This window comes from Acomys minous, assembly GCF_964271855.1.
Source record: "Acomys minous genome assembly, chromosome: 3".
In the NCBI taxonomy this organism is placed as follows: Eukaryota; Metazoa; Chordata; class Mammalia; order Rodentia; family Muridae; genus Acomys; species Acomys minous.
In genome coordinates this window covers 44,573,978-44,595,849 of record NC_140485.1, presented here as the reverse complement: position 1 = coordinate 44,595,849, position 21,872 = coordinate 44,573,978, and the positions used below count along the sequence as shown (strand labels likewise).

The following is a 21,872-nucleotide window of genomic DNA, read 5'->3' as shown; positions in this document are numbered from 1 at the left end:
TGTGTGTCCTTTGTGATCTGCCCTTATTTAAAAAAAAAATAATTCATTTTACATCCTGATCACAGACCTCTTCCTCCTCTTCTGCTGTAGTCCCTCCTACCCTCTTCCTCCTTTCTCCCCTCCCCTTCTCCTCCGAAAAAGGGTGTCCCCCCCTTACAAACTCATCCCAACACATCAAGTTGTATCAGAACTAAGTACCTCCAATTCTACTGAGGCCAGACAAGTCAGGCCAGCTGGGAGAAAGTGATCCAAAAGCAGGCAACAGAGTCCATGTCAGATATGATGTCTGCTCCATTTGGTGCTAGGAGACCCACATGAAGACCAAGCTACCTATCAGTTATGTTGTGTCTAGGTCCAGGCAATGCATGCTCTTGGGTTGGTGCTTCAGTTTCTGTAAGCCCCTGCGGGTCCAGGTTAGTTGACACTGTTGGTCTTCTTGAGGAGTTCTTGCCCTCACTGGGACCTTCTATCCTTCTCCCACACTTTTCCTCAGAACTCTCCAAGCTCTGCCTAATGTTTGCTGTGGGTCTTAGCATCTGTTTCAATGCACTGCTGGGTGGAGCCTCTCAGAAGAGAGTTATGCTAGGCCCCTGTCTGCAAGCATAGCAGAACATCATTAATAGTGTCAGGGGTTGGCTTTTTCCTATGGGGTTGATCTCAGGTTGGGCCAGTCATTGGTTGGCCATTTCCTCAATCTTTATCCCTGCACATCTTATAGGCAGGGTAAATTTTGGGTAGAAGGTTTTTGTGGGTGGGTCAGTGTACCCCTCCCTTCACTGTAAGTCCCACAGGGCTAGGAGGTGCCCACTTCAGTCTCCATGTCGGCCAAAGCTAGTAGTCTCAGTTAGAGTCACCTTCATATCCTTCCAAAAGCCTACTTTGTTGCATGTCTCCAGATTGTCTCAGAAATGTCCTCCCCACTTGGTTTCCCTTCTCTTTCCCAGACCTCTTGCTTCCCATCCTGGCTCTCTCCTCATCTGATCTCCATTCTTGTGCCCCTCCCCACACAGTTCTCTTTATCTAATATCTATATCCATTCTATTTCCCGTTCTGCATGGGATTCAAGTATCCTCCCTTGGGTCTTCCTTGTTACTTATCTTTTTTGGGTCTGTGCATTACAGCATGTTTATCCTGTACTATATAGCTATGTAAGTGGATTTGTATGCCAAATGTGTGTCATCTTGGGTCTACCATTAGCATTCTACCATTAGAAATTCCTACTCTCGCTCAGGATGATCTTTTCTATTGCTATTTATTTGCCTGAAAACTGAATGGTTTCCATGTTTCTAATAGCTAATTAGTACTTCATTGTGTAATTGAACCACAGTTTCTCTATCCATTCTTTGGTTAAGGGACATCTGGGTTGTTTTCAGTTTCTGCCTATTATGAACAAAGTTGCTATGAACATAGTTGAGCAAATGTCCTTGTTGTATGGTGGAGCATACCAGAGAAGTCCTATAGCAGATAAGCACCTTCAGCAAAGTGGCTGGATACGAAATGAACTGAAAGAAATCAGTAGCCCTCCTTTATACAAGTGATAAATGGGATGAGAAAGAAATTCGGGAAACTATACCCTTCACAATAGCCACACATTGTAAAAAATATCTTTGTGTAACCCAACTAAGCAAGTGAAAGACCTGTATGACAAGAACTTCAAGTCTTTGAAGAAAGAAATTGAAGAAGATATCAAAGATGGAAAGATCTCCTATGATCATGGATAGGCAGGATTAACCTAGTAAAACTGGCCATCTTACCAAAAGCAACCTATAGAGTCAATACAATTCTTATCAAAACTCCAACACAAGGTTTTCTTTTCTTTCTTAAGGCAGGAGCTGAGGAGATGTCTCAGTGGGTAAAGTGCTTACTGTGTGAGCATGAGGACGAGGTCCTATCTTCAGGCCACAGTTCTCAAGAAAGACCCTGGTGCAGTGGTGTAGGTCTGGGTCAGCACTGGGAGGGGGGCCTTGTGGGGAGAGACAGTCAGCTCCCTGGGCATTCGCTGGCCAGACACTCCATCTGAAACAGGAAGAGCTCTAGGGTCAGTGGGTGACCTGTCTTAAAAAGGGTGGTGGAGACCCATGGAAGCTGCCAGATATCAGCCTCTCGCCTTGCTTTTGCATGTGCTCATCTAAGTGCCTGCACATACACACACACACACACACACACACACACACACACACACACACACACACACACACACACAGCTGCAGGACAGTGTGCTACTATCTGAGAAGTAGGGTAGAAATCTCTAAAAAGTCATCCTCTGGTCAAAGAAAGTAAACATTTTAATTTATTAAAAACAATAAAAAAGCATTTTAAATGCCACATTCTGTAGGTCTCTGATGCTTTTGAAGACCTTATCTAACTATTTTACCTTATATATCTATAGAATCATATCTATTTGTTAAACCTAGGATATATATTCTTGTGATAAAAATAGAATAGTAATTGGCATGACCATGACTTCATCAACTAAGATTTAGCTTGTATAACTTAATTATCCTAAACATCCTGCAATACCACTTTCAAGGTATCGGAAGTAAACCTTGTATTATAATTGAGTTGTATGGGTACAATAACTCATATTAATGTGTGTGTGTGTGTGTGTGTGTGTGTGTGTGTGTATAATAAAGAACGATCTTAAATTTGAATTCTATAACAATGTTTAAAAATTAACCTTATTTTGCATCAATATACAAAATTCTATACCAATGAATTAAAAATAACCTTATTTGTGAGTAACAATTAAGGCCTTAAGTTGAGGAGTAGATTCAATAATCTACTTTTTGTTCTATCATCCCTCTATATTTCCATATCCTCCTTCTTTCTTTTAAACCCCTATCTCCATGCCTACAAAAGAAAGATAAAGGAAAAGAGAGACATCGCCGAGTTCAACCTCATTTTTTTCTCTGTATAAGACCAATAAAGACTCTTTGACAACAAGACAGGTTAACTCCTCGCAACACCCAGCTTACCTCAAAGATGATGAGCATCAATGAACTTCCTTATGGAGATGGCTTCAAATGCGGCAAACCAGCCACTGGACAAAATGTCCTTGTTTCTGCCACAGACAGAATTCTGCCTAAAAATGGGCAAGCTTGGATGCAGGCAGAGTGACGGCCAAACTTTGCCAGCACAGGGTAAGCAAGTCCTCAGTAGTTCCTGCCTCACAAAAATGTCTGCCAGATATATTGTGCCAGAAGGCTCCAACATTATAGGGCTGGAGAGATGGCTTAGCCGTTAAAGGCTAGGCTCACAACCATAAATATAAGAGTTTTGAGTGACTGTTCAGGCAGCATTGCCTTTGTCATTTTTTTTTTTTTTTCATTTTGGAAGCTGCGAACCTGCACTTCCTGTTTACTCAGGTAATTAAGTTTTATTCCTTCTCAATTCTCTAATGGGGTTGAAGACCAGATAGTTTAGTCTTAGAATTAAGTTTAGTTGTTTAGGGGTTAAGATTTTTTTAGGTCTAGATAGATAGTCTGCCCAATATATACACCATGTGCTCCAGGCTTCCTGCTCACACTTGTGTCCTGGAGGACTGCTTACTTACTTGGTGGCTAACCACAAATCTGGCCTGGGTAAGCCAATGAACTTTGTCATCAGCTATTAACCCGTAACTGATTGGAGGCCGACACACGGTTCCTCATGTGGAAGACAGGGACAACTGGGATTGAAACTAAGGTAACTAACTCTTTGGGTTCTGGACACCGACCAGATGAAAAATTAAATTGTTCTTTATTAAATTTATTCTTTAATTCTTTTTCCTTCTGGAGACAAAACAGGGTGGTACTATGGAGCCCAGGTTGGCCTTCAAGTCATTATTGTCTGGCTACCTCTTTGCAAGTGCCTTGTGCTAGTATGCCTGGCTGGGTTCTTGCTCCCATCTTGATTTCCAGGTTGGTCTCTAATACATCCGCTCTGGTGATCTTGCATTTGCATCCTCTATAGCTGGGACTACACACGAGTAGCGCAGGCTTACCTATCATATGTTTATTCCTAGAGGCACTACGTCCTTAAATCAGTGGTTCTCAACCTATGGATTGTGACCCCCTTTGGGAGGGTCACATATCAGATATTTACATTATAATTCATAACAGTAGAAAACTAAAGTTATGAAGTAGCAAGGAAATTTTATGGTTGGGGGTCACCACGGCATGAGGACCTGTATTATATTGTTGCAGCATTAGGAAGGTTGAGAACCACTGCCTTAGATTTTTTTTTTTAAGCTTCAGTTTTTCTAAGGTTTCACTGGGAGTTATGTATGTCATGATACCTAATTTAGTACTTTCTGTGCAATCTTAGCAGGACCCAGAAAGAGCTACAAAGAAAATACGAGCTAAGAGTGGTGATGTAGAAGGCACACAAAGTGACATCGCTGAAGAGCCTTAGTCGAACCAGCTCAGGCAGGGTCAGGGCTCAGAAGGTTGTGTGCAACACCTTTCAAACTTTGTACCACACCAAGGCTCAATCCCTGGTGCAGCTTCTTAGGAGCTTCGATCAGTTCACTAATCTCTGGGTGTAATCTGAGACTATGAAGGAGGCCGGCAATAGATCAGGACACACCTCAGAGCTGAAGAGATGAGGTAATAAGATAAGTAGCTGCCACCCACATGAGCTTTCCCACCCTCCACAGATAAGAATTATTAAGGCACAGGATAAGCTTACTGCCAATAGCCAGGTAATTTTAAACTAGGCTGCCCCTAGGTGTAAAATAGTCCTGATGAACAAGCATGCAATCAGAGTTGCGTACTTAGATAAGGATGCTTCCGCAGAGCAGAAGCTATGACTTTGGCAAGGGTGGTTATCTACCAAGCGCCACCCCATAGCTTCCTGGTAGGCAGCATTCTCTGCCAAGTACACTGAAGAGCCATGGATAGAAAGTTTACGTGTGGGCCAGGCGATGATGGTGTGTGCCTTTAATCCTGGCTCTTGGAAGGCAGAGGCAAGGCAGATCTGAGTTTGAGACCAACCTGGAACTACAGAGAGTTCCAGAACAGCCAGGGCTACATAGTGAGACCCTGTAAAAAGTTGAAGTGTAACATACAAATAATTTGTAGTCCTATAGTTTTTGCTTTGTAAAGGCTTGACTAATGCATATCATTTGGCCACCACAGCCAAATCTGTAAAGACCTACCTGTCTGTGACAGGAGTAAAGAAGAATCTCGTAAAGAAAAAGAAAAAAATTAAATAGATTCAGATGTGAAAATCCTGACTGTGCTACTGTTTTCTCAAGTTTTAACAGAAGGCCACGTCACCCTTAAGTTTATGTTCTCTATTGTGTAGTTTAAATCAAGAAGCTCTGACAACATCACTTTCTCAGGAAGAAAAGATGGCTCAGACTTCTTGGAAAACCAAAGAAGTAACTTTTTAAAAAATGTGAAACTAAACTATATGGTCAAAGAAACAAAATAATAGTAATTTTCCAAAGTTCATCTGCGCTCGACTTTAGTAAATTTCAATTTAAGGTGCTTAAGGGATGGCACAATGGTAAGCTGCTCTTGCAAAGAAGCCAGGTTCAGCTCCCAGCACTCACACTGCAGCTTACAGCTGCCTGTAACTCCCGCTTCAGGTGACTGAATGTATGTCTTTTCTGATCGCCGAGGGCACCAGGCATGCATGTGATGTGCACATATGCCTGCAAGCAAATACTCATAAGATAAAAATAAATTTAAAATATTTTCAGTTAAGTAGCTTTCTCACAGTTTTATAACATAGTAGATAAATCACTGTTCCAATTGCCTCCTTCCAAAACCAATGCAGATATCAGAAAAACAAAACACAGAACTATTTAAAATTTTATTAGACTACTGCTTTTTTCCATTTACAAGTTTAAATGTGTCTTGAAACATACTACTTGCTGTATCACTTACGAGCACCTCACTCCTTTTTCTACAACAATGGTGAGCCACCAGGAACTGCCTCGGAAGGGGAATTCCACCCCCTTGGGGCACTGTCATGGAAAGAGCACCCCTTCCTTGTGTTCACAGTACACACAGCAAGCGACACGGTGGACACACTTTCTTCTCTCTCTTCTTAAAACACCCCAAGGTAACGCTGATCCAGATTCAGTCATGCTCCAACTAGCACAGCCTTGCAGCTGCTTCCTGCTGCCTGGCATCCTCTGTTGCAACCTACTTGGCATTACGGCCAGACCCATCTTAAAGTCCTTCTGTACCGCTGCTCCCTTTTTCAGATCCAGTGTTTCCCACTCACAGCACTGTGTTTAGAGGGGTCCGTCTTTTCTAATCTGGATCAAACAGTTCATTTCTTCACTTTGCAAAGGAAGCCCAAACCCGTCATGATGCAACTTGTCATGAGAACAGGATTTTTTTGAAAGTGAAGATCAAAAGCCCCATGATTCCTCTCCCAGTCCATGACAATATATTAACTCACAGCGCCACCTGCCTTTCAGAGAAAGGGGAGAAAACAGGCTTATTTTCCAGATAAGCCCATGTGTTTTGCTTAAACAATTACTGGTAAAAGTGCAAAGATGTAAAAGCAAAACAAAACAAAGATTGAAGGTCCACTGAATATCATGTAAACACTCCCAACAGTATTTGTAAATTGCTCAGCAGTGTTTCACTCAAGTCTGGCCGGCAGCAACCAAGATGATATTAATGAAACCCAAAATAATGGATAAACTGTCTTTGACTACTAAATAGAAACTGTAGTTAAGTAAGACAGCCTGCTTTGACTAGAAGAGGTAAATATTCCTTGATACTTTCATGACTAAGCATTAACTAACGTGGATGTTGCTTTTTCCTCAGAATTTATGGTTGTTTTCCTTGTTCAAAAAGGAACAAAAACAAAAATACCAAATTACAAGGTACAAATCTTTTGGGTTTGTTGTTGTTGTTTGGGGTGTGTGTGTGTGTGTGTGTGTGTGTTTGTGTGTGTGTGTGTGTGTCCTCTCAGTGTATCTGTCTGTTCTAAACAACAGCGTGGCAAGGGAAGTGCTTGCTGATGCACACAAAGCTCAGACCATGTACACACACTGCTTAAAATCAAGGCCATTTTTTATTTCATGCTGCAACAGGACTATTTCCATAAACGACAATTTACTTACATGAACCTAATTGCTACAGAGATACCAGAGAAATTATTTTTGATCAGGATGGGCAAGCATCTGTACCAATTATTAGAGAAGTCAAGCCATGACAGGCAACTCGGGATTGTGTTGCCCATGAACTGAAATGGCTTCGGCTGAAACAAGTGCCTCTGGGCAGCTGGACAGGAATCAGCCTCCTTGGCATCTGCAGGAAATGGAGGCATCACAGAAGATGGGGTGCAAGGTTATTTATGGAGTCCTCGGGTGTCAAGATCAGAAAAGGGGTCTGAGGAGAGAGAGGGCTCAGTGGGAAAAAGCACTTGTCATGCATGTCTAGAACCTGATGTGGATCCCCAGAGCCCATGTGAAAGACAGACACAACACCCCTACCTGTTCTTACTGGGAAATGTGAGACGGAGACAAGAGCTAGCATGTCAGCTAGCCTGGGATGCACAGGGGTGACGAGATCACACAGGAAGCAGGAAGAAAGCAAGGACCCACACCCAAGATTGTTCTCTGCCTTCTACATGTGCGCCAGGGAACATGTGTCCACATCCACACAACCAAGTACACATGTACACCCACACAATGTTAAAAAAAAGTTTTAGTCAAACTGACCTTGAAAATAATGCAACTTATAAAAGTTATTTTGAAAATGGTATTTGGAATACGTGCAGTAAACTTCGAACCCCTGCCCAGATCTAACCAATGGACAGGACATTCGTCACAGTTGAGTGGAGAGTGGGCACTGACTTTCACACAAACTCCAGTGCCCCATATTTGACTATGTCCCCTGGAGGGGGAGGCCTGGTGACACTCATAGGAAGGATAGCAGGCTACCAAGAAGAGACCTGATACCCTTTGAGCATATACAGGGGGAGAAGGTCCCCCTCAGTCACAGTCATAGGGGAGGGGAATAAGGGGAAAACAGGAGGGAGGGAGGATACAAGGGATGGGATAACAACTGACATGTAATATGAATAAATTAATAAAATATATTTTAAAAAAAGAAAGAAGCCTCAAAAGCAAAAAAAAAAAAAGAAAAAAGAAAGAAAAAGAAAAAAGAAAATGGTATTTGGTAATAATTTTAATTTGACACAAGTTTTGAAGACTACATTTTAAAATAGCTTCTTAAAACTGAATAATGGAATTAAGTATGTTTTTAAACAGATGATATACGGAGGCACTAATTATTTTCGAAGGCTCTTTTGTTAGGGCCATAGCTCATCATGTCACACTTAATGCAACTTGTACTATATAGTCTTTCTTCTGGTGATTTATGTCAACTGACACTAAGGAGAGCCTTTCTGTAACTAGTGAATTAAATTACCATTCATTACCATCCAATTTAAATATTGTTATCTTGCCAGAGTTGCCAACAGAGAGAAGTGGTTCTAACATTAATGATAATGAGGGACAATTTGGTTAAACTGATGGACTAAGAGGATATTTCCCATCTGTTCTGCTTCCTAGGTCTGCTACTCTCTTTTGAGACAGGGTCTCACTTTTTAGCTCAGGCTAGCCTTGAACTCATGAGAATCCTCCTGCTTTGGTCTAAGATTATAGGTGTGAACCACCACACTGGGCTTACTAGCCACTTTTCTATTTTGCATGTCATATTAAAGTAGACTGGAATTCTTTTTTATTTCCTCACATTTGATTGTACAATACAAACTTGATTACAATGCTGTAACAACATTGTGTTTAAAATGATACAAACTTACAATGCATGGTAAGAGAGAATACAATTTATTTCAATCCGCTCCAACTCAGCATGCAATGTGAAGAGCTCACTGCTCAGGTGAAGACCAAATGCAGTGGTTCACTGGAAAAACACTCCCCCTGCCCCCTCTGTGAAATGGGGGCTCACTGTGTAAGCCAGGCAGCCTTGAAATTAGAGTGATCCTCCTTTCTCAGTCTCTTAAATGCTGTGGTTACAGGCGTAAACCCAGTCGCTGCCCCAACTTTTATGAGGTAGGGTCTCTGAGCAAACAACTCTTGTTCTCCCTCTTTCTTCATTTTTATTTAGTCTTTAGAAGTTCACAGTATAGACATGAAAGACTAGAAACACATATACCTAAGACACCTAGCTTTATATACACAAAAGTTTAATAATGTTGTCACAACCCCTAATAAAATGTAATCCTTATGTACTAATCCATAATAAACTAACTGTACATATTAAATTGTTCAAGTATATCAAGAGCACTGCTTATTAAAAAAAAAAAGAGAGAGTCCCAATATAGACAAACATCTCTTTTAAGCCCAGTTGTAAGTTCAACAGGATTAAGGGAGAGTTCTATAATTGTTTTTTAATTTTACAATATCATACATTTACAATTATTCCCAAATTTCAAATGAACCAAACATAGAATGTGATTTACATCAGTTTAATACCCTTTTGTACAGCACCAGAGGTTAAAATGCATCTGACAACCAAATGTTTATTATTCACAATTTATCACACTACACATTTACTGGGAAAAGGAAGACAGCTCAGGCCAAAGGCTTTTGCCTCAAATAAATAAGCATTTTGTCTGCTGCATACTTAACATCCAATTGCGTCTCTGCTTACCAACTACTCTGTGAGCGTCTGGTCTCTGAAGGCTACGCAAGTCGCATGGGGTTCTCTAGGTTTGCTTTGAAACTTTCAAGAAACCTCGTAGCCAGTTCATCATCAACCACTCGGCTGTCACTTGACATTGTGACAGTTATAAGCTGGTGCTGCTGCAGTTGGGGGTTTCCCTCTTCATCCTCACTGAGCTTCAGCACTGGGCGGAATCTCCCAACTGCCAAAATGCAGGCCTGAGGTGGGTTGATCACTGCAGAGAACTCATCGATGCCAAACATCCCCAAGTTGGAAATACTAGAGAGGGGGAAAAACTGCTGAAGGTGGCACGGCCCAAAAGACATACTTGTACTTCCTTTAAAAAACTGTAGTATGCCACTGAACAGTAGTAGACTAGGTTGCTCAAAGCCCAGAGAACGCGTCCATCAGCAAATCTGACTATCATAACATTATGGAACAGTCAGTACTCAGCTAGAGGCCATGACGTACTGCATGCAAGAAGAAGAAATGTAAGGTGTGCTAGTGAAGACAAAGACTGTGGCTGTCAGGGTTACAGATGAAGTGATGGTTATGAAAAAAGAAAGCTAAAGTTCTACACAGAAACTCAAGATTAATAAGTCAATGTATGTTGCTAGGCAAAGGCCAATATAGTTATATTCTATAAGTTACTAACATTTAACTATGAAACTTGAAAATAGTATCATTTAGCATTATGCCAAAAGACAGGTATCAGGTAGTAGACTTAATGAATATCCATGACTGCTACAAAGAAAGGCATAGAACAAATGAAAGAAATCAAAACACTCAGAAACACCCAGTAACAGCTGAGGTGCCAAATTTAATGCAGAATTCCAATCAAAATCTCAGTGAGGCATCTGCTCTGTGTTTGCATCTGAAAAATGACCAACGGACTCTGAAGTTTGCTGGAATGTGTAAAGCCAGAAAAGATGATCATGAGTGTAAACAAAACTGCAAGTCTCCTTACCAAACATCTGACAGTTCTGTCTCAGTGTTAAGTGAGCAAGAGCATGACCTGGAAGCTGAGAGGACAGTCAGGTCAGCTTCCCCTTACTACAGGGGAGAGAGAAATCTGTCAGTGACAGTCCTGGCTGATGTCCGGTTTTTATGGGAAACCAAGATCCTTGCTTCTACTTTACACCACATGGAGATCTAATTCTGATGGACCTGACCTACTACACACGGAAAAAGAATGGCAATGCATCCCCATGACAACCTAGAAAAGCTTCATTGGAAAGGCCACATCTCCTGACAGGACAAATCACACTGAGAAAAAACACGGGCAAACAGAAATTCATTAAAATGCAGTCTCTGTCCATTAAATCATCACCAGGAGAGCCAGAGGCAAGGACAAAGGGTCTGCAGCCAGGCATCCTACAGAGTTTGTGCTCTTGCACATGCTAAGGCCTACAAACTGGTCTTAAAGAGCAAACGTAAGACTTTAACAATGACGTCCACTGGCAAACTACTGGGCAACCAAATAACTAACAAGTAAGAAGGTGCCCAGCACTATTCATTGGCATGTTCTTGACCGCAAAATACAGCACCACAAACCCCACTGGTAAGATCTGAAGCCTGATATTAGAATGCTGTCAGGACCACAGAGCACTGGGACTCCACCTCCACTTCTGCCATGACAGAAGTGTAAGTCTGTATAAATTGTTGGGAAACTCTTTGATAGACTCTCTCAAAGCTCTGAACGCAGGAATCTACTTTCAGGACCATACATCAAGAATAGGCACCATCAGACAATGGTGAGCATGTGCATGGTGCTGTAATTCTAAGAATACCAACTGGAAAGAACTTTAATACCCATGGGGAATGAGACCAGCATGGATACATTAACCCAGATTATTTAGCATAGTAATGATAGTAATAATAATAATTACAAGGAAGGAAATGGCTGAGGTTTATAAACTTTCCTTGTTTATAAAGTAAGTAAAAAAAAAAAGTTTAAGAATGTAAATGCAGGGACTGGAGAGATGGCCCAGTGGTTAAGAGCACTGACTGCTCTTCCAGAGGTCCTGAGTTCAATTCCCAGCAACCACATGGTGGCTCACAACCATCTATAATGTGATCTGATGCCCTCTTCTGGCCTGCAGGTGTATATGCAGGCAGAGCACTGTATACATAATAAAAAATAAATAAATCTTAAAAAAAGAATGTGAATGCATTTTATGACAGCTAACAGCTAATAAAAAGAATACTTTTCTCATGACCAATAGGCTCCTCTAGTTGTGAATGGAAGGCCTAACTACTCTGAACAATACTGTCACATGTCCTGCTATCTAAATTAAAGTACATTATATGGAGCCTACATTTTAAAAATGTCTCAAACTAATACATGAAAGAAGATTGACATGGACTGAGTAAGTCTTTTTCTATTTGCTTGGTACTATTTATAATTAAGAATTTAAATCTTACCTAAAAGACCCGCCTTGGTACTCCTCAGGAAGCAGTTTTCCATCTCTTGCTTTCTTCGACAGAACCTGAGAAAAGGACAGAACACAGCAGCCAAGCCATGTTATAGCTGATTGCGTCACTAGAAGTACTTGTACAGGGCACACATTGTAATATGAGGTGTTTCTGCTTATTTTAGAAAACATCACTGATTTAGGAATAACGGACTCACTGCTACACCAAACACCTCAGTGGGAAGTGGGAAGCTTAGCTGTTGGTAGCACAGGCTCTACTCTAGAGCCCAACTGATGGGCTGAACCAGAGAGCTATCACGTCACAGCACAGAAGCTCACACAAGTTATTTCCGTGTTTTCCCTATCAGTTTATCAAGCTCATGAAATTACTAGCTTGTCCCTGGATAGGGTGTCTTTAAAGAGGACTGAAATATGAAAGGCTTACAGGAAAAGCTGACACGCAGGGCTACTGGTAGTCCACGCCTATAGTCCCTGCACTTGGGAGACAGGCAGGTGGGTCTCAGTGAGCTAGAGGCCAGCCTGATCTACAAAGCAAGTTCCAAGACAGCCAGGGCTACATAGAGAGACACCTTAAAAAAAAAAAAAAGCTGATACACAGAATGCCTGCAGGAGCTCACTGCCGTCATTGTTGTCACTGGTAATTATACAAATACCTTTACATTTCTCTACATCTAAGAGATAGCCATATTAGTTTATATAGTCACAAAATAATTTCACCTGTTTGTTCGTTTATCTATCTATCTATCTATCTATCATCTATCTATCTATCTATCTATCTATCTATCTATCTATCTATTAGTCTACTGAGCAGACTGTCTTCGGTGTAACAGCTCTGGCTCTCCTGGAACTCACTTTGTAAACCATGATGTACTAGAACTCAGAAACATCCACCTGCCTCTGCCTCCCAAGTTCTAGAACGGAAGGTATGCACCACCATGCCCAGTGATTTTATTTCTAGAATTAAAATCATTCTAATTTTTTCTGTTCAAACATAAAAGCATTATATTTTTGAATAAGACACAGTATAAAATCAATATGTAGAAATGACAACAAAATGGCAATTGTAAAGGGACATTCTTCCAAAACTGAAACATGGATTGCTTACCTTTCCGGTAGGGTAAGGAGTCAAACTCAACAAGAAAGCCCAGGTGAGTAAGTACACTTATAACCAAGAGGTGATGCAGCTGAGCCACCGTGACTAATGAGGCTAAAAGCAGAACCTAACTTAATGCCCATCTCTCTATCACATCAAGAGTGGCACCCTGCTCCCTGAAAGGTGCTGGGAGGCTGTGGGGACTGCTTGCTCATCTCTTGAACAGAGTTTCTTCCAAATGCAAGGACCAGAGAACGCTAATAGCTTTAATGGTGTGGTGTTAGAGTAGTAAAAGTCGTCAAATTGTTCAGAACCAGTGAAACCTATAATAGCTGAAATTAATGTACTTAAACGACTGGAAAGCCCCAGCTCGACAGATCAGTAACTTCAACCTAACATTTTATAAATGTTACTTCAACACTTAATTTCATTTCACCTTCACAACACTGAAGTGTATGCTTCTCAATGGTGCTGAAAATTCTTGATAAATAAAACTCATGAGCAGTTTTCCCTGAGCCTGTAACTCCACTTTGTGGCATTTCAGTTAGCCTGTGGTCAACCCCAGGCTGATAATATTAAATGGAAAATTCTAGATATGAATAGTAATTTTGAAATTACAAGCTGTTCTGTAGCATGAGGAAAATATGTCTTGCCTTTCTGGTCCAGCTTTCTCCTAATGTGCATACTACTCACCCATGAGACACTGAGCAACTCTCTCCACCAGACCAAGTTTCCTGGCATCTCCACAGTGCTCATGTTCGCCTCACTCATACTGTACTTACACACGTTTCCAATGGGCAAGAGTGATGATGCTGGCAATCTTATTTTGCTATACCGTTGTACCTGTTCTATTTTAGTGTTATTGTTAACCCCATACTGCACCTGATTCATAAATAAAGCTTTGCACAGGCCTGTATATACAGGGAAAAGTACAGATCAAGTGGTTTTTGGCATCTATGAGGGTGCCTTGAAATGTATCCCTTGTGGGCAAGAAAAAACAACTTATATTATATCCCAGAAAGCCAGTCTATTAACCTTGACTTTTAACTGATCTAATTAGTAGTACCTTTCAATTAAGAAAAACACTTGCATTTCAATCTGTATAGATATATGTCGCAAACCTTCTCAAAGAACGAAGAAAGAATTAAAAATAAAAATGTCAGATCCACTAAATTCACTTTTAATTATGTATAACTCAAAAAATTCTATGTAAGAGCACTGTTTATAGCTTTATGTTTTAAAACAGTTGCACATGTTTATTTTGTGCACATGAAACTGTGAGCTCCATTTGTGAGCAACAGAAACACTAACTAAGACAATTTAAGGACTTTAAGGTTTTGCACAGAACATGAATGAAGCTGACCTCTAATTTAGCTACATGTTATTTTTAGAATCTTAGAATATTAAATATCCTTAAAATAAGTATGCCTTGAGAAAAACAGAAAGCCTAATTTTGTAAAAGAAGCACTTGGGGGTCAGCCTACCTCCCCACAGAAACCACAGTGCAACCTGATGGATTCAAGACACTCCAAATGGGGGTTAAGAGATGGCTCCAAGGTTATGGGTGTGCACCGCTCTTGCAGATGGCAGGGACTCATTTCTAAGCACCCATGTAGGGGGAAGCTCAACCACTTGCAAGTCCAGCTCCAGGGCTTCTGGAGACCGTTTGGTCTCTGAGGGCACATGGACTCATGCATGAAGACACCCTCACCTAACACACACACACACACACACACACACACACACACACTCTCTCTCTCTCTCTCTCTCTCTCTCTCTCTCTCTCTCTTTCTCCCTCTCTCTCTCAGCAGGTGCTAAGATGAAAACAGTCAGCAGTTTGAAAGTACAGTGTTCTGGACACATACCTTTACAGAGTGAGCGATCTCCTGTATGCCCTTAGAAGCTGCATCTTTTATGATTGGCGTAATTAAACCTTTATCTGTTGCCACAGCCACTGAAATGTCAACAGAGGGAAGCTGCTTTGGGCCTTCTCCATCCCAGCTGACATTAACCCCAGGCATTTGCTGTAAGCAGAAGAAAAATAATGCTATGAAGGAAGCAACTTGAGATTAAAGGGGTCAGAGAAATATGACTTTCACTATTTTACATGTGAATACTGCTGGACAAAAGGAAATACATAAAACTCTGGTTTGGAAAAAATGAACATTGACCATTATTCATGTCTGGGAAGAACAAACACTCTTTGGCAGTGCGTATGACTGAGACAATTCTGATGATATACATGTTTTGAACTAAATGACCAAGATGAACTTGAAGGGGACAGCATAGCAGAAAACAGTAGTGATATCCACCTACTTTAGCACAAGTCTAGACTGCATATCATGGAGCCCTCAGTAAAGGAGCTCTCTCTTCCAAGGCCATTTCCTGAGCATCACAAACAGGAGACAGACACTGCACACACACAGCTACAGACTCAGCATAGAGAACTGCCCTAAAGGATGGGACGGATTTACACGATGACTATGTGCCTGGATGCTGTGTACCGATGTTGCCAAGTATCACAGGGCAAAAACGGTGCTGAATATGGCAATCAAAAGCCAGGTTCTTGGGCTGGAGAGATGGCTCAGTGGGTAAGAGCACCGCCTGCTCTTCCAAAGGTCCTCAGTTCAATCCCCAGCGACCACATAGTGGCTCACAGCCATCTATAATGTAATGTGATGTGATGCCCTCTTCTGGCCTGAAGGTGTACATGTAGGCAGAACACTGTATACATAATAAATCAATCAATCAATCAATCAATCAATCAATCTTTAAAAAAAAAAAAAAAAGGCCAGTTTCTCCTCTCAGAGATTCCCCTGCTTTGTGCAGAGTAAGATCAAGTGTGCAGGCATGGCATTTACCAGTGGCAGAGTACAGCCTGACCCCGCTCTCACTGCACTTCTGCCACTCTGCTAGATGGCCTTTTCACTCTATTTAGATTATTGTTTAACTCTTTTACGTTGCACTCAGTCAGTTATTCTCACAATTTCTCTGCATTGTTCATTCACTCAACAATGCAACAATGTTAAAATAGTAAAAACAAAGTCTTAATTCCTCAAAAGATCCCAAATTCTTGAGATCATAGAAAACACAAAAAGCAAGAGGCTAGGGGGATGGCCAGGCTGAGGGAGAGCATTGCTCTTGTAGAGGATCATTATTTGATTCCCAGAACCTGCATCGACTGTCTCACAGCCACCTGAACTCCAGCTCTAGGCAGCTGAAGCCCTCTTCTGGAGTCCATGGGCACACACACACACGTATACAAGCCCATATACAGAAACATAGCCCCCCCCCCCAAATACACAAATAATATCTTACTTAAAAATCAAAAACAGGCAAAACATGGAAGACTATCTTGGAAGTATATTTAACTAATTACTTTGGGAGCCCCTTTAATTCTCAGTTTCCTTACCTGTAAAGCAAACTAAATTAAATAATAGGATATTTTAGCATAAAATTAAATACACATCTTAAGCCAAAGTACATTTAAAAGCCACGGTTACTTGGTTTGGCCACTTACTTTCAGTGTGACAGCTGCTGCTCTGATAATAAAGTCATTTACTGAGACTTTAATGTCATCTGAAAGAAGAGTAAGCATATTAAAACCCACATTTGTAACACTTTAACACTGGCCACATGCTTTTAAACTTGTAGACTGTGGAAAAGTCTGGCACACAGCAACGAAAAACAGCAGATCTGTGATTGCTTTCTGAAACAGGTTTCCTTGCTTAGCAAAATGTGGATTACACCAAGTCCTATACATGGTGTGACGGTACAGAAGCCCACTTCTGGGGTGGTGGTGGGGTACACCTTAGAGGTAACCTGAGCTTACTACGCTTAGGGCCTTGCATTCAATTTTCAGTTCTTCCCACTAAAAAGTTCACTTCTAAGCTCTGCTCAGCATTTTGTGAAGGTATTCAGAAACCATGCGCGAGAACTAGAGCACAGCCCAGCCGCAGTCAGATGAGAGGCCCAACCACAGCACCGAAGGCAAAGAACCTCCACACTCGTGCACCAGTCACTTTTCTTCCTTTTCAAATGTCTTTACTCTGTGCACATTTTATAATGCATTGAAAATATTAGAAGAGTAGTGTACGTAAGTACATCAAATGGATGATTGTATTTATAAAGGGTGCTTAAATTTCTTCTTTAACTAATGGAGTGTGAGACAAAAAGAATTTAAGACAAGCACTTTTAAGCATTAAACTGGGTCATTAAATAGGAGCTGCTTTATAACTCAATGCTACGGGATACAGCAGCCGCCAAAGATGCAGAGAAGCTGGCACAGGTCCCAGTGAAAATGCTGGGGATCCCTGAATTTATGGTGAGTTTGTGGGGCTCAATTCCTTGCAATACACATAATAATTTAAGAGCAAAGCTTGGTCCCCAATCATAACTAAATGTTTGACTTTTCCCTTTGCTGTTGCCAATGAGTATGATGGCACCAGAGAGAGTAAAGTACAGTCTTTCTTTTAAGAAAGAAAAAGACTTGTAGAAAGACTTCATGGTTAAAATCTAGTAAATAATGCGTCAAGAAGCATGTATGCTGTTATTGTGGCATCATGGAATTCTACACAAATAATAGCTCACTTCAAATACACCTGAGATTTTAAACAGAGCTTAGACAAATGGTGGGAGGGAGGGAGGAAAGGAGAGAGAGAGAGAGAGAGAGAGAGAGAGAGAGAGAGAGAGAGAGAGAGAGGGAAGAGAAGAGAAGAGAAGAGAAGAGAAGAGAAGAGAAGAAAAGAAAAGAAAGCAGAAGGGCAGTACTCTTACAGGCATATAGGCAATTACAGCCTAGACCTGCCTGGAACTTGCTTTTGTCCCAGCCCCCTGAATTCACTAACACCCAGCAAATGTAAAGAACCTTAACAAAATGTTAATAAAATCAAATGATATATGAAAAAGCTTTGCATAAGGGATATTGGGTTAGCTTAACAACTGAAGTTCAACCAATGTAATTTGACATCTTAACCAAAAGGGAAAGACTATCTCAAAAGATGAAAAAAAAATTTTTTTGACAAAAATTCAGTATCCACTCATGCTTAAAATTCTCAGAATATAGAGAATGGGAATTTCCTCAATCTGAAAAAAATCTACCAAAAATCTTACTATAAATGTTAAAGACTGAATCCTTCTCCCGATCTAAGATACAGGAACACGTATGGAACATGTTTTCTATGCGGCTGGCATATATAGCCAGTGCAGTAAGGCAAGAAACAGCAAATGAATTGGGAAGGTTGAGATAAAACTCCCATGCTAACAATCCATGCCTCCCTGAAACTTTATTTAAGGTGTGTTTGGAGAGACAACTCAATTTAATAATCTGAAAGTGTGTTTTGAAAATACAACTAAAAATTCCATAAAGAGTGGTATTCAATGTCTAAGATATACTTATGACCCACACACTCTTTAGTCAGTTCAGAGTTTTGCCCAGCTTTGCTTGTCCAGCTAGCACTATCAACAGGTATTCAAAATTAAGATAAGCATTTAGGCTGAGCCAGTCATTAATCTGTCATTACCACTCCCCGCCCCAATACCAAATAAAGGGAGACAAAAATATAAAGCCTATTTTTACTGATAAAACAGCCAGCAACCCATCAGTGACACCAAACCACACCTGGCCAGGCTCTGTGCGGCAGAGTGTGGGATGAATGTGAACCGAAGGACAAGACGGAAACATCACAAAAAAGATTTCTGAATGACAGCATGGAAGAACAGAAATCACTACTATTTGCGAAGTAGTAAACTGTGATTAACTCAGTATTGTGCACTCAACCTATTTCATGTAGGAAAGAACCATTCTCTCCCCAATTCTAAAACAAGCCAGGGCAGAGTGCAGATAGTTCATGAAATGAGATTAAAAGCTGCACAAGGTGCATTCTATAAAGACCTTCGTGACCTTCAGATTAGCATGCATTCTGCAGTAAGGAAGCTCAACTTTACTGACCGTTGACCAGATCTCGTCTAACTTTTAAAACTGCTCCAAGGTCGCAGTTTGCAGTAGCATAGGCGTGAGGCACAGTACTTTTCGATTCAGTTAACCTCTTGGCAATAACTCTTCGAATATTGCTTGCAGGAATTTCAGTGAATGTGCCCTGAAAAAAAAAGGGGGGGGGGCCATTTGTCCACTAAAACATAAGTAGAATAAAAACAGTAAAAAATAAAACTACTTCTTCTCTGAAACCAAGTCTTAGAGACCTACAAAGTTATTATATAAAAGACTAATTTAAGAAAAATGCTAAGCATGGTGGTACACAGCTTTAATCCTAGCACTTGGGAGGCAGAGGCAGGTAGATCACTGTGAGTTTGAGCCCAGCCTGACCTACAAAGTGATTCTAGGCCAGCCCAAGGCTACACAGAAAAACCCTATCTCAAAAAACAAAACAAACAAACAAAAAAAGTATTATTAAAATTCTTTATACGAATGAAGAATATAAGAAATCTAAGTATTTGGTTTGAGAAAAAGAATAAAAAAGAAACTAACCCATCATCACTGTGTACATATATACCATGTACACATGGATATGCATGTATGTTCACATGTGCACAGGTATGCTGAGCATGAGAACACAAAAAGAATTATCTACTTATCAATTTGGACAGCCTGTAAGAGGTTTTGCTACAAATGCTGACTATAGGCAAGTGTTATAAAAGTGGCGTGTAGAAAGGCAACATACTACATAATGGATAATCAGACAAAGAACATGCATTTTGTGATTTTAAAATAATCATGAGTATCTTCTTTGCTAGGAATTCAAAAACATAAACTATAAATGGGGTAATACAAATCTTCCTATAATTTTAATATAAATTCTCTTGTAAAGGTAGGGTATCCAATTACATTTAGTCCCTTCCTCATCCTTTATTCCATTTTAAGACGGAATTATAGTCACCTAAGGATAATTTTTAAAAATGACAATTTATTTCTCCCTTTATAAGTGATATTTTAAGAATACCTTCTGTTAGCAAAATGTTCTGATCAAATAGACATACTGTCTATACTCTGAGCATTTGAAAGATTTATCTTCCTACTTTAAGGAAGATTTGACACATCAAAGTTTTGTGTAGACAGTACACCATTAACGTATATATGAAACGCTGCCTGTGAAACTCTTGGACCCCACTCCTTTACATGCACGATAATGAATGATCGTCTCTATTAATGGAAACAGTGTATGTTCATATCCCTGATTTGTTCGTTTGTTTTTGTTTTTTTGTTTTCCAAGACAGGGTTTCTCTGTGTAGCCTGGCTGTCTTAGGCTCGTTTGTAGACCAGGCTGGCCTCGAACTCATGGAGATTCGCCTGCCTCTACCTCTCTGAGTGGTGGGGTAAAAAGTGTATGCCCATTGTGCCTGGCTCATTTCTGACTTTAAAGGGACACAGAGAAGAAAACTGGAATAAACAGAAGAAAAACAAAATAGCCTCCACACTGTCGTCTCTGAGGAGTATGGTAAATTCTAAATTGCTTTTAATCCCTTCAACAAAAAGCAAATATACCCAGAAAAGCAGCCATGGATTATTCTTACATCCAAGGCAGAGTGCCATGACCACAGCACACGTGTGCTGTACTAAGGGTTGGGACTTGTGGTAGGATGAGATGGAATCCCAACTCTACTTGAAAGAGAATGCCACACGGTTTTGTTTGTGCCATGAAATCCTCAGGAAAGCCATCTGGGGGGACTCTCTCTACTTATAACTTAAAGCAATTATTACATGGATTGACAGGAAGTACTTATAAAGCACACAGCACCAGCTTTTTTCCTTTCTCACATAGCTAAACCATCAGTCTTACCGCTGCGTTAGGTTGCCCAGGGATGGACACAGGTGGGATCATGGGCCGAGGGTAAGCAGGCCCGGCTGTGGCCTGAGGAGGCACAGGCCTTGAGAGAGGCGACGGAGGGGCGGGGGATGGGCGGGACTCAGGAATCTTGCCCATCTGCTTCAGCTCCACTAACTTGAGGGCATCTCTGGAAATGAGAGGAAGTTGGGTAACCATGAAGCAGCAAGGAACAGGCAGTCTTAGAAAATGGTGCCAAGGTGAGAGGCAGATAGACACTAAACGCAAACACTGCAAAATCTAAGCAAGTCCTTCCCTACGATAGCCATCTGGTTCGTATGAGGTATTGAATGATTAGTCTTACATTTTCAAAACCCAATTAATAATCAGATTTTCTAATAATCAGAACGAACGCATTGGGCATAGGAGATAAAAATTCTCTCCCAAACAAATGGCAACACGAGAAGCACAATTCTGTGACAGGTCTGATCTACCTGATCCTAGCATGTAACCCCCAAACCCCTTAGTGTTGGGCAAAGAACAATTTTTATTAAAAAGTAAACTTGGCTGGTATTGGGAAACAGGTGCACTACTTAGATGAGCAATATATTAATTAAAACTATTTTACTTTACACTCATGAAATAACTGTCACATGATATTCGGAAAGTGTCAAGTTCATGAAACCTATGGCTTTCATTAGGGTATTTCCTAAGTTATTATCGCTTAGAATGACAAACAGTTAAACTACGTACAGACCTGGCTTTTGTGCTATTGCAAAGCAAAGGTGCACTTGTTTACAGAGGGATATAATGAGGACTGTAAGGCTGTCAAGTCCTCAGGTCAGTTTGGTAGGTTACACTTAGCTGTCAACTTCACACAGTCTTAATTAAAGGACTGTCCAGGCTGACTGGCCCACGGGATGTC

The 21,872-nt window shown here is 40.8% G+C and overlaps 1 protein-coding gene across 1 annotated transcript in view; it reads right to left on the bottom strand.

Annotated features, from left to right (window-relative positions):
* Positions 1-7,001: 7,001 nt before the first annotated feature.
* Positions 7,002-21,872, bottom strand: part of PDHX (pyruvate dehydrogenase complex component X) — a 56,700-nt gene continuing 41,829 nt past the window's right edge. Inside the window, exons 6-11 of the mRNA XM_084775613.1 lie at positions 20,963-21,137; positions 19,117-19,264; positions 16,687-16,745; positions 15,032-15,190; positions 12,063-12,127; positions 7,002-9,917 (exon numbers count right to left, since the gene is read on the bottom strand). Coding sequence (XP_084631739.1) covers positions 9,659-9,917; positions 12,063-12,127; positions 15,032-15,190; positions 16,687-16,745; positions 19,117-19,264; positions 20,963-21,137 — 865 coding nt within the window. The 3' untranslated portion in view covers positions 7,002-9,658. The remainder of the gene's footprint in view (positions 9,918-12,062; positions 12,128-15,031; positions 15,191-16,686; positions 16,746-19,116; positions 19,265-20,962; positions 21,138-21,872) is intronic.